This window comes from Chiloscyllium punctatum, chromosome 17, assembly GCF_047496795.1.
Source record: "Chiloscyllium punctatum isolate Juve2018m chromosome 17, sChiPun1.3, whole genome shotgun sequence".
In the NCBI taxonomy this organism is placed as follows: Eukaryota; Metazoa; Chordata; class Chondrichthyes; order Orectolobiformes; family Hemiscylliidae; genus Chiloscyllium; species Chiloscyllium punctatum.
Window position 1 is genome coordinate 75,344,124 of NC_092755.1, and position 12,595 is coordinate 75,356,718.

General features: G+C 41.6%; 1 protein-coding gene across 17 annotated transcripts in view; it reads left to right on the forward strand.

Moving 5' to 3' along the window:
- The window catches only part of cux2b (cut-like homeobox 2b), a 329,671-nt gene that overhangs the window by 233,562 nt on the left and 83,514 nt on the right, over window positions 1-12,595 (forward strand). For all 17 annotated transcript variants that reach the window (XM_072587530.1, XM_072587518.1, XM_072587516.1 and 14 more), the window contains one exon: window positions 174-311. In XM_072587530.1, coding sequence (XP_072443631.1) covers window positions 174-311 — 138 coding nt within the window. The remainder of the gene's footprint in view (window positions 1-173; window positions 312-12,595) is intronic.

Consider the following 12,595-nt stretch of genomic DNA (forward strand, 5'->3'; position numbering starts at 1 on the left):
GGTTACATGACATCTTCATCATGGGTAATGCTTAGTGCAGGCCTCAATATTAACCCTTTCACACCCTCACACCTTCCTTGAAATTTTTCTACTTCATGTGATCTCTTCACTGTTGATGTTATTTCTAAACTTCTGAATTTCCCTCAAGATCTTTCTGTAATATCACTTTGCAGACCCTGCTCCTTCTCTTGAAGCAGCACGTAACCTAGAAGAGAAACTGCTCCAGCTCCAACGTAATGAACCAGAAAATCGAAGAGGGAAGGAGATCCTGAGACACTGTAAGAAACAATCTGAACTGTTCAACTGTGAAGGTAAATGGTAAACTTCAGAGGAATAAAAAGCTGGTTGCATGAAAACTTTCAATGAATTAACTATTTATTGAAGGGCTTATGCCCGAAACATCGATTCTCCTGTTTTTCGGATGCTGCCTGACCTGCTGTGCTTTTCCAGCACCACATTCTCGACTCTGATTTCCAATATCTGCAGTCCTCACTTTCTCCTATTTACTGAAGGGGTCATAATAACTCTTGTTTGTCAAGGGCTCCTTTTGAGATTTTATTCACAGGCTTTTTTTGATTTTAGGGATTACTTTTTCAATTTTGCTAACTCATTGATTACATGATGCCATTCCGTAGTAACAATACCTTCTATATTTATATTGGCATAGGTGATTTTTAAAATTTAATCATTCATGGGATGAGGACATTGCTGGCTAGGCCAACATTTATTGTCCATTTATGTTATATTTAGACTTACACAGAAGAAAAATTAGAATAATTCATCAACTTTCTCAAGAAGTATCAACTCACAATTAAACTTAAAGCCACAAAGTACAAGGGAAACATTAATTTCCTAGACAAATGACAGAAGTTAAAAAAAAAATTATATTTTTGACTAACATTTTTCCTGTTAACTAGGCAAGCTTCTATCTATGCCAGTATGTTACCTCCTACACCATGCCATTACTTTTGATGCAGCACCTTATCAAATGCCCTCTGGAAAGCTAAGTATAAAATATCAACTGCTTCCCTTTTATCACAAACACACCTCACAGACTGGTGAGATCACAGCTAATATGCTTCGATTGCACATGCACAAAGCTGGACCACCTTAACCAGGCAGTTACCTCCCTGCATCTTGGATCTTATTCTCAGATTCAAATTTAACAATGGACAGTGTTCATTACAGTAGGATCCACCATATTTTTTTTCCACATTTCGTAACTCCTGAAATTACTCAGCCTTAAACTAGAGATTCCACATTCATTTGTAAGGACTTCATTGTCTTAGTGATTTAAAGTTTTATTCAAGACCAGTTAGCTGAATATTCTTTTGTTGACCACTTTAAAGCTATCATCTTCCCTTTGCAGCTTCCCTCAACCCACCTGTTACAATCACCCTCTCCCTCTACACACCTCTTGCAGCCTCCATCTCATCACCCTATCTTGCAGCCTCCTTCACTGTCACACCCTGGGCAGCCCCCTTCAATTCAGCCCACATTGTCTTGTACCTGCCTAGTCCTTGCACTGCTCCTCTTGCAGCTGTCTTCTCCCTCCCCAAATCCTCCTGCAGCCACCTCCTCGCTATCCTTGATTGTTGCCTCAACGCTTGACCTAGATCTCAACTCTGGGAACCCACACCACATCCATTTGCCCTTCAGCAGCTCACTCTTCCTGGTCCCAGTGCTGAGCTTCCAGCCACTGGATCTCAGAACCCCTGGGAAAAGTCTTCTGCCATGACTCCATTAAAGACAGCACGCTTGCTGTTCTGCTGCTCACGGAATGCCTATCAACTGCAAGCATGGCAGACAATCCCTCTGTGATTGAAGGAGCAACCCCTAATCATTTTGTTCCACTCTTTTTACAGCTGTGCCTTCTCTCTGTTAGTCATCGCCAGGAGCAATGTTTCCTGGGTGATTTGGAGATTTTCGGGGCCTCCCTGCTGCTCCCACTGCCCCCATACATTTTCAGCTCTGCTTCACTGGATTTACAACTTCAAAAAGCACATTTTTCTTTATCTTTTTCGTGGGATGCAGATGCTTAGAAACAGCAGAGCCTCAACAGTGTGTAAAGACAGCAGGGACTCTGGGAAAGTTTGGTGTTTGGTAATGTGTGTGGCATGTAAACTGTGGGAGGTTTTGGATCCACAAGGCATCCAGGGTAATCAGACCTGCCTGAAGTGCCAGAGGGCAGCAGTCCTTGAACAACATGTGGCTGATTCGGTGCAGTGACTCTCCTCACTGCACACCATAAGGAAGGAGAGAGGTTTCTCGAGCAGTCGTACCAGAGAATGGTTACTCCACATCAGGATAGGCAGGTGAGGAGCAGTGCAGAGCTGGCAGGTGGGTGCGTGACCATTCACCAAAACAAAGCGAGACAGCAGATCCAGGAACCCAGGATACCTTGGAGTTGTCTGAATGGTATGAAATTTTAGGTGCCTATTCAGTGAGCAACACGCCTGAGTGGGGAAAGATGACTCAAGGCAAAACCATAGTACCATAGGCCCTGAGGCTAGTCTGGGAAAAGAGAGAGAGGCCGGTAGGCAGATTAGCCTCATTAGTTCAAGGGTCAGACAGTCTAGTTTGCAGTCAAGGGAGACCCGTATGGTCTGTTTGGGATTGATAGGTCCTTGGCATCATGGATTAGAAGTTGGCTAAACGATAGGAAACAGAGGATAGGTAGATGGTCATTTCTCAGATTAGAGATAAGTTGAATGTTGGGTTCCCCAGGGTTTGGTGTTGGGGCGCTTGCTTTTTCTGATGTGTGTAAACGATTTGAGGGCAAAATCTCAAAATTTGCACACGTTACTAAGCTAGGGAGAGTAGTAAATTGTGAGGATGATGCTGAGCAACTTGAGAGAGGCATTGACAAGTTAGCCAAATGGGCAGACACCTGGCAGATGAATTCCAATGCAGAGGAATGTGAGGTAATGCATTTTGGTGGGAGAAACATGGCTCAATGGTACAACTTCGAGGGGAGTACAGGAGCAGAGGGATTTTGGGATTCATGTGTATAATTCTCTGAATGTAGCCAGGCAAGTTGAAACCATTGTTAAGAAGGCTGATTGGATCCTTGGGTTTAAAAATAGAGTGTTGAGTATAAAGGCAAAGAAGTGATATTACACCTCTACAAATCATGGGTCAGACTGCATTTAAAGTATTGTGTTCAGTTTGGGCATTTCATTTAAGGAAGGATGTTAAAGCCTGGGAGAGAGTTCAAAGGAGATCTACTAGAACGATACCAGGAATGAAGGATTTTAGATGCAAGGAAAAATTAGAAAAACTGGGCTTATTCTCTTTGGAGCAGAGAAGGCAACCTTATTGAAGTGTTCAAAATTATGAACAATTTTGACAGGGTAAAGAAGGATATTCTGTTTCCAGTAGTTGGTATGACAGTAGGAGGGGGGGTCACAATTTCGAGATTGTTAGTAAGAGAGCTAGGAGTGAGAACAGAGGAACTTCTTCACTCAGAGAATTGTTAGAATTTGGAAAGCACTACCTGGGAGAGTGGATTCCATGGGAGGTTTCAAAAGAAAGCTGGATATATATTTGAAAGTGATTAATTTACAGGGCTACAGAGATAGGGCTTAAGAATGGGACTAGCTGGTACAGACATGATGGGTCAAATGGCCTCCTATACTGTAAATTCTATGATTCTGTAATTACAAGGGGGCATAATTTTAAAGGGAAAGGTATGAGGTTTAGAGACTATTTGAGAACAGATTTCTCAGAGACTGGCAGGATCTGGAATGCACTGTCTGAGAGGGTAGTTAAGGCAGGAAACCTCAAAGCCTTTAACAAGTAGTTGGATGAGCACTTGAAGTATCAAAACATTGAAGGCTCCGGGCCTAGTGCAGTAGTAGTATATTTTTTTGGGACAGACTTGATGGGCTGATGTGCCTCTTCTATACTGTATGATTCCATGAGGGGATTCACCAGAATATTATCTGGGCTAATGTGATTCAGCTATGAAGAGAGACTGGGTGGGTTCAGTTATTTTCCTGAGAGCAGAGAAGGCTGAAGGTATATCTGATTGAGGTATACAAATACTGGAGGGCAGAGATAGGGAGAAATATTTCCTCTTTGTAGCAGGATTAATAACTAGGGGGTACAGTTATAAAGTAAAATGAAGGAGGTTTAGAGGGAATTTGAAGAGAATATGTTTTCACCCAGAGGGTAGTAGGCAACCTGGAACTTAGTGTCTTAAAGGGTGGTAGCAGCAGGAATCACAAGACATTTAAGAACTATTTAGATGAGCACTAGCAACGCCGTTGCATACAAGGTTATAGATCAAGTGCTAGAAATGGGATGAGAATGGATGAATGTTTGATGATCGGCCCAGACATGATGGCCTGAAGGCCCCATTATAAAAACTCAATGACAAATTAACAGGAGAGTTTCCCTTAATAATATGGATGAAAAGAAGCTAGTGGAGAGAGGCATCATAGCTCAGTAACTCAAGCTGTGCAATCGGTTTGAGTAGAGAGAAGGCAAAATATGGGCAGAAAACTAAGAGGCCATATACAGTACTCCCACCAAGCAATTGTTGCAGTATTGGGCAGGGTATAAATCAGAAAATAGAGATGCATGCAAGAGTAACACGTGAGTGCTTTCTTATAGTTCGGACAAATCAAATTTGTGATACAGTATAGAGGGCAAGTACATGTAATGTATTTAGCATTGGTTTCTAAGTCTATTGAGGAACCTTCTAGGGTGCAGGCCTTGTTAATTGTAGTATCATGTAATTAATTTAAGTTAATTAATAGTTAAGGAGCATCTGTGAAAGTGTGATCATATTGTAATAATGTTTTATATTGAGTTTGGGAGTGATTTAGTTTGTACATTCTTTGGTTTATAGGAGGTGGTTCTGGACACAGTAGATACATTAGTCTTATTTTTACAGAATTGCTTAGATTCTTGGATAGTATGCATGGGTTGGAAGGTAGTAAGCTTATCCCTGTTATTCATGAAAGGGAAGATAGATGAAACAGGAACTATGGCCTAGCATTAGCAATATTGAAAATGCCAGAATCTATTATTATGAATGTGGTAGCAAGAAAAGAATCATAGAGATATACAGCATGGAAACAGACCCTTCGGTCCAACTCGTCCATGCTGACCAGATATCCCAACCCAATCTAGTCCCACCTGCCAGCACCCGGCCCATATCCCTCCAAAATCATATACCCATCCAAATGCTTCTTAAATGTTGCAATTGTACCAGCCTCCTTCACATCCTCTGGCAGCTCATTCCATACATGTATCACCGTCTGCGTGAAAATGTTGCCTCTTAGGTATCTTTTATATCTTTGCCCTCTCACCCTAAACCTATGCCCTCTAGTTCTGGACTCCCCCACCCCAGGGGAAAGACTTTGTCTATTTACACTATCCATGCCCCTCATGATTTTTATAAACCTCTATAAGATCACCCCTCACACCCCTTAGCCTCTGACGCTCCAGGGAAAATAGGCCTATTCAACCTCTCCCTGTAGCGCAAATCCTCCAACCCTAGAAACATTCTTGTAAATCTTTTCTGAACCCTTTCAAGTTTCACAACATCTTTCCGATAGGAAGGAGACCAGAATTGCACGCAATATTCCAACAGTGGCCTAACCAATGTCCTGTACAGCCACAACATGACCTCCCCACTCCTGTACTCAATACCCTGACCAATAAAGGAAAGCATACCAAATGCTGCCTTCACTTTCCTATCTACCTACGACTCCACTTTCAAGGAGCTATGAACCTGCACTCCAAGGTCTCTTTGTTCAGCAACATTCCCAATGACTTTACCATTAAGTGTGTAAGTCCTGCCAAGATTTGCTTTCCTAAAATGCAGCACTTCGCATTTATCTAAATTAAACTTCATCTGCCACTTCTCAGCCCATTGCCAATTGCCTCCAACAACTTGCCCACCACCGACGTCAGGCTCACTGGTCTATAGTACCTTGACTTTTCCTTAACTCATTTCTTAAACAGTGGCACCATGTTTGCCAATCTCCAGTCTTCCAGCATCTCACCCATGACTATGATGATACAAATATCTCAGCAAGAAGCCCAACAATCACTTCTCTAGCTTCCCACAGAGTTCTAGGGTGCACCTGATCATGTCCTGGGGATTTATCCACCTTTATGCATTTGAAGACATCCAGCACTTCCTCCTCTGTAATACAGACATTTTTCAAGATGTCACCATCTATTTCCCTACAGTCTATATCTTCCATGTCCTTTTCCACAGTAAATACTGACGCAAAATATTTGTTTAGTATCTGCCCCATCTCCTGTGGCTCCACACAAAGGTCACCTTGCTGATCTTTGAGGGGCCCTATTCTCTCCCTAGTTACCCTTTTGTCCTTAATGTATTTGTAAAAACCCTTTGGATTCTCCCTAATTCTATTTGCCAAAGCTATCTCATGTCCCCTTCTTGCCCTCCTGATTTCCCTCTTAAGTATACTCCTACTGCCTTTATACTCTTCTAAGGATTCACTTGATCTATCCTGTCTACACCTGACATATGCTTCCTTCTTTTTCTTAACAAAACCCTCAATTTATTTAGTCATCCAGCATTCCCTATACCTACCAGCCTTCCCTTTCACCCTGACAGGAATATACTTTCTCTGGACTCTCATGTCATTTCTGAAGGCTTCCCATTTTCCAGCCGTCCCTTTACCTGTGAACATCTGCGCCCAATCAGCTTTTGAAAGTTCTTGCCTAATACCATCAAAATTGGCCTTTCTCCAATTTAGAACTTCCAACTTTTAGATCTGGTCTATCCTTTTCTATCACTATTTTAAAAATAATAGAGTTATGGTCGCTGGCCCCAAAGTGCTCCCCCACTGACACCTCAGTCACCTGCCTTGCCTTATTTCCCAAGAGTAGGTCAAGTTTTGCACCTTCTCTCGTAGGTCTGACACAATACTTGGGCCATTGGTGATAAATTTGGTCAGATCTCAATTTGTTTTTGGACAAATGGTGCCTTAAACAAGTCAGAGAAGGCAGGGAATATGAAATATGAGTCTGGAGACATTTCACAATCTTCTGTGTTTGCCCACAAATTATCAGGATTTGCTTGTGGAATTTGAAGTGCCAATGTCTGGACAGCTAGCCCACTGCCACAATGAATGATAATAACAAGATCTTTTTATTTCACCTCAGGCATCAATGTGTTTCTTGTAGGGTGTAGGCAAGCTTAATATTGGCAATTGTAAGTCCATTACACCAACACATTGAGGTCAGCTTGCACATGTTCCATCTCCATAATCCTAACACCTTCACAAAACCTTGTACTATCCCTAAACTTGCCAATCGTTCCACCTCATTGAAAAAGATCAATGACTCTTAGGTTGGTCACTGGCAACTGGTCTCCTATGGAGGACCATGGTCATTAATAAGTTGCTGCCTTCTGCCTGGAGCAATTTTATTTCATTCTAGTAGCTTCCCATTAAATCCACAATATTCTTTCTTATATAGTAAACTACTGTGAGGTACCTGAGCAAATGTTTTCTGAAATTCCAGGTACATAATGTATGCTGAGCGTCCCTCACTTGTTAATGTGGTCACTTCTTGAAAGAGTTCATCAGATCCATAAGACACTTAGGGGCGGTACAGTGGTTCAGTGGTTAGCGCTGTTGCTTCACAGTGCCAGAGACTTGGGTTCAATTCCACTCTGAGACAACTGCCTGCATGGAGAATTCATGTTCTCCCTGTGTCTGCATGGGTTTCCTCTGGGTACTGTGGTTTCCTCCCACAGTCCAAAGACGTGCAGGTTCGGTGGATTGGCCATGCTGAATTGCCCCAAAGTGTCCAGGGATGTGCAGGCTCGGTGGGTTAGCCATGGGAAAGACAGGGTGATGGGGTAGACAGGTAGATATGGGTGGGATGCTCTTTGAAGGGTTGGTGTGGATGTGATGGGTTAAATGGCCTGCTTCCACATTACAGGGATTCTATGAACAGTTCCTTTTCCTGAAGCCAAGTCATTGTATGAAACATCTCTTAGAATCCCTTCATGTGTTATACTTGGAACTGAAGTCAAATATTTAGTTCCGGGGTTCTGTCTTGTCTCCATATTTAAATGAGATGTGCATCCTTGTGGTCTGAGGATTAGTCCTTGACTCAGTGAGCCATTAAAGATTGAGACATAGAGTTCACAAAAGCACATTTCCAACTTCTGCACCCTCGGGTAACTGTCAAATCCTTTGGCGCTTATTTCAAAAACTGTTATGTTTTTAACTTGATGGCCTTGATTTTTTTTAGATCTCCTTATTAAGGCAAATCTGCTTGCTGACAAATGATCGATGGGTTTGTTTTTAGGCAGAACAGAGGCGTATAGAACATGATCTGTGAGGCTGCTCTCTTTGCAGTGGGAGTTAATTCCTGTGATGCTCACTCTTTAGCTTCCAGTTTAATTACTAATTGTATTTATAAATTAATTCAGAGTAACTGCTGTATCAATACATTTATTATAATAAACATGCCGAGCCATTAAAGCACAGATTGAGCACAAATTCTACAGCTAATCAGCTTTGCTGCACATAAATATTTTTAGTTCAGTGAGAAGATTGTGTTTGTTAATTGGGATAATACGAAATCAGTAAAGCAGTGGAGATATTTCTAGTTTGGTCTCCCTGTTACACCACATGCATCTGAGTAAAAGTAACAATATGAAGATAACTATTGATGTGTCAGTGACATAATATGCTAAACATGAGGGCTCACAACTTGTTGTTTATAAGGATACTGTGTGAAATAATTGTGATCACCTCAGTCCAGTTTCCATTAGGTAAAAACATGACCTCATTTGCATTGAGTTAGCACCTTCACAGAGTCATAGAGATGTACAGCATGGAAACAGACCCTTCGGTCCAACCCGTCCATGCTGACCAGATATCCCAAACTAATCTAGTCCCACCTGCTAGCACCCAGCCCATATCTCTCCAAACCCTTACTATTCATATACCCATCCAGATGCCTTTTAAATGCTGCAATTGTACCAGCCTCCACCACTTCCTCTGGCAGCTTATTCCACACACGTACCATCATGAGAATAGCGGATGTGGAAATTGAACACATCATGAGGTCCTGCCAGATTCCAATCATATTTTGGGCTTCCTATGAACCTGTGCCTGATCTGAGAGTGATGTTGCTGAAACTAGTTGAATGACATTCAAATAAAAGTAAAGTCCTGTGGATGCTGGAGATCCAAAATAAAAACTAAAAGCACCAAAGAAACTCACAGAGTTAACATTTCAAGTCCGATATGATTTCTTCAAAATTAACACAGTTGACCGCACAGAGAATAAAATTAGCATTGTTTCTCTTAAAGAAAAGAGCCCCTGGGTTATATGGAACACTTGACAAGGTCAGATCCTGTTATTCATCACAACTGAGCTGCTGGAGGTCTTGTGTGCAATGGACAGTATCCCTACCTTTGAGCCAGAAACTCCAGGTTCAAGTCCCATTCTGGTATCTGATGTCCAAGGAACAATGTATTCACAACGTGGCCAAACATATTGAGTATCAACCTGCACATCATTTCAACATACACCAGTGGTAGACACAGGGACTCCCAATTAGCCATGTGATGGAAGGAAAATTGGAGCCTGTAACATCACTGTTCATAGCCCTGGAACCACAACACACATTTGAAAAATATGTATTGCCACAGCATCCTGGACTTCTTCAAGGGCAAACCATGACAGGTTAGTTAGTTGGATGATCAATGTAGATCAGCTTAGAGCCAGTAGCCCAGAGTCCCTTTTCTGGGTGAATTTGGGACCTCCCAACTTGCCCTACCTGTGGTGGAACTTGTGGCACTGTGACTCAAGACAGCAACCTCCAGAAGCAGAAGGTGCTGGCTCAAGAAGATGATGGCTCGCTGCGTGTTACCTGGTCTGCAGAACAGGTCTCCAAAGCTGGGCTCCAAGCTTCAAGCTCTGTCCCTTAGGTCAGTTCAGTAACTGTGTATTAAAGAGGGAATCTCCACAGGGTTAACTGATTGTCCCTGTCACATGGTGACCAGGTAGTCTTGAATAGATCTGCATGGCCTCCTCTTGTTGTTTTTAAATTTAGTCACAGTTGTTTTGAACAGAATTGCTTGGCCATTTCATAGAGTCATACAGCCCACCAGGTCTGTGCTGACCATCCACACTAATCTCATTATTAAGGTTTAGTCATGTTATCGCGAGACTGTAGTCATATGTAATCTTAACAGAGTAGAATTGGCAAGCTCCTTTGCCTGAAGGCCATTACTGAACCAGTTGGATCTTTACAGCAACATGGTAATGCCCACATTGGCCTGCACCTTATCAGAAGTACTAAATTCACAACTGATCACGGTGAGATTTGATCTCAGGCACACTTAAGTCCACCCCCTTAACAACACAAGTCAATTAAAGACTGTTTTCCGACATTAAAGCCATTAAACCCACTATTTTCTGTGAATGATTAACATAATTGGAATTGCAAATGTTTTAGCATATTGTAATTAGTTTTATACAAACAATAGGTCAATTTTAGAATGACAAACGTTTGGTAACCGAGAAAATACAGGGAGTTAATCCTGCTCTTGATTTTCATTATTTAAATTATTCTTTCAAAAAATCAAAAGAAAAGAACTGAAAGAAACTTAAGTTTAAGAATAAAAGTTGAAAATGAAATGAACAAGTGAGATGGCAACTCACTTTTTATTCATAGCCAGTAATTATTACAAATTAATACTGCATTGCAGAATCTTAGCTAATACCTAGAACCTAATTAGCTGTTTTACAGCTGTACTAAAATCTAAACAAATAGCAATGTTGTTACCAAAGAAACAGCTGTTTCTTTATATGGCTAGGATATTACATCATTACAGTAGCACTAAGTATTTCGTACTTTAAAGCATACTTTTAATCTGCAATGTTACCATCTGGTTTTATGCTTCTTGGGCAACTTTCCCTTCGCATTTGTGTGAAGCGTATAATGCCTCAGTGTGAGCTTGCATAAATAATCCTGCTGCAGTTGCAATTTAATAGTCACAAATGAAGAACCTCATCCAAAATTTAAATTTATACCACAATTGCATTGAATTTCACCATTTGATTACAGTGGGAGTCACTCAATGGCAGCTAATAGGCAAACACAAGCACACAAACTTAAGTAGGTCGCATCAGATAAGTTGAACAAGACCAAAATATCAATTAAAACAATGCATGACAATACCTGATCATCTAATAAATCTTGTTTTAAGTTTGTAGTTTGCTTGTGTTGCATTTCATAATTTTTTTTAATGAAAAGATGAACTATAATGAGCAGAGAGTGCTAAAATTTGTCTTTCAAAGTTTGAAGGAAACATTGCCACTATTTATATTCACTCCAGGGACTCTCTGATTCCCTCCACTGCCATTTGTCTTTCCTTGTTTGTGTTTGTGTGCATTTTCCGTATTTAACCCATGTGATGCGCAATGCACTGATGATCAGAACACACCAATTTCACCATTTCACATACAACAGTCACTGGCTGCAGAGTAAACCTCAGCTTCATTGCTTTGCAATTTACCTCAAAGATTAGATTAGATTACTTACAGTGTGGAAACAGGCCCTTCGGCCCAACAAGTCCACACCGCCCCGCCGAAGCGCAACCCACCCATACCCCTACATCTACCCCTTACCTAACACTACGGGCAATTTAGCACGGCCAATTCACCTGACCTGCACATCTTTGGACTATGGGAGGAAACAGGACCACCCGGAGGAAACCCACGCAGACACGGGGAGAATGTGCAAACTCCACACAGTCAGTCGCCTGAGGCGGGAATTGAACCCGGGTCTCTGGCGCTGTGAGGCAGCAGTGCTAACCACTGTGCCACCGTGCCGCCCACAAGATACATTGAAACTATTCCTGTTTACATTGTGCCTTGACCTCAGATTTCCAGGGAATTGCTTTCCACTATGACACTTTGAATAAATTCTGAATCCCACTGCCAGCTTCATAATTACATTATATGGAAGATAGCCACTCATCCATGATTCTGCCCAAATTTGTAATATGCACATTAGGAGCAGAAATTTGTTCCCTCATGCCCACTTCATAATTTCATAAAATCATGGCTGATCTGATTTGGCCTCAATTCCACATTCCCACTTATCCCTGATAACCTTTGCTTGCTTTGTTAGTCAAGGACCTATCTACAATTAACACAGAAAATGCTGGAGCAACTGCGCTGATCTGGCAACATCTGAGGAAAGAGAAATAGAGTTAACATTTCGAACACTTCCTCAAAACCAAAAGGTGTAGGAAAATGATGTTGTTTTACACTTTGGACTGAGTTGGAGGAGAAGAAGGGAGCAGGTGATGTGGAGGCCCAGTGCAAAAACAAAAAGGTTGCTGCTGATTGTTGCAAAAGAGAACTAGAAATGTAAAGTGGGTGTGAAAGGGAAAAAAGAATGCACGCTTTCTACTGAGCACAATGTAAACAGGAATAGTTTCAATGTATTCAAGGATTCAATTATCCTGCCTCCACTGCTCTCTGAGGAACAGAGTTCTAAAAACTCATGTTCTTCTGAGAGAAAAATTCCTCCTCACTCTCCTCATCTTCATCTTAAATGGGAGACCACTGAT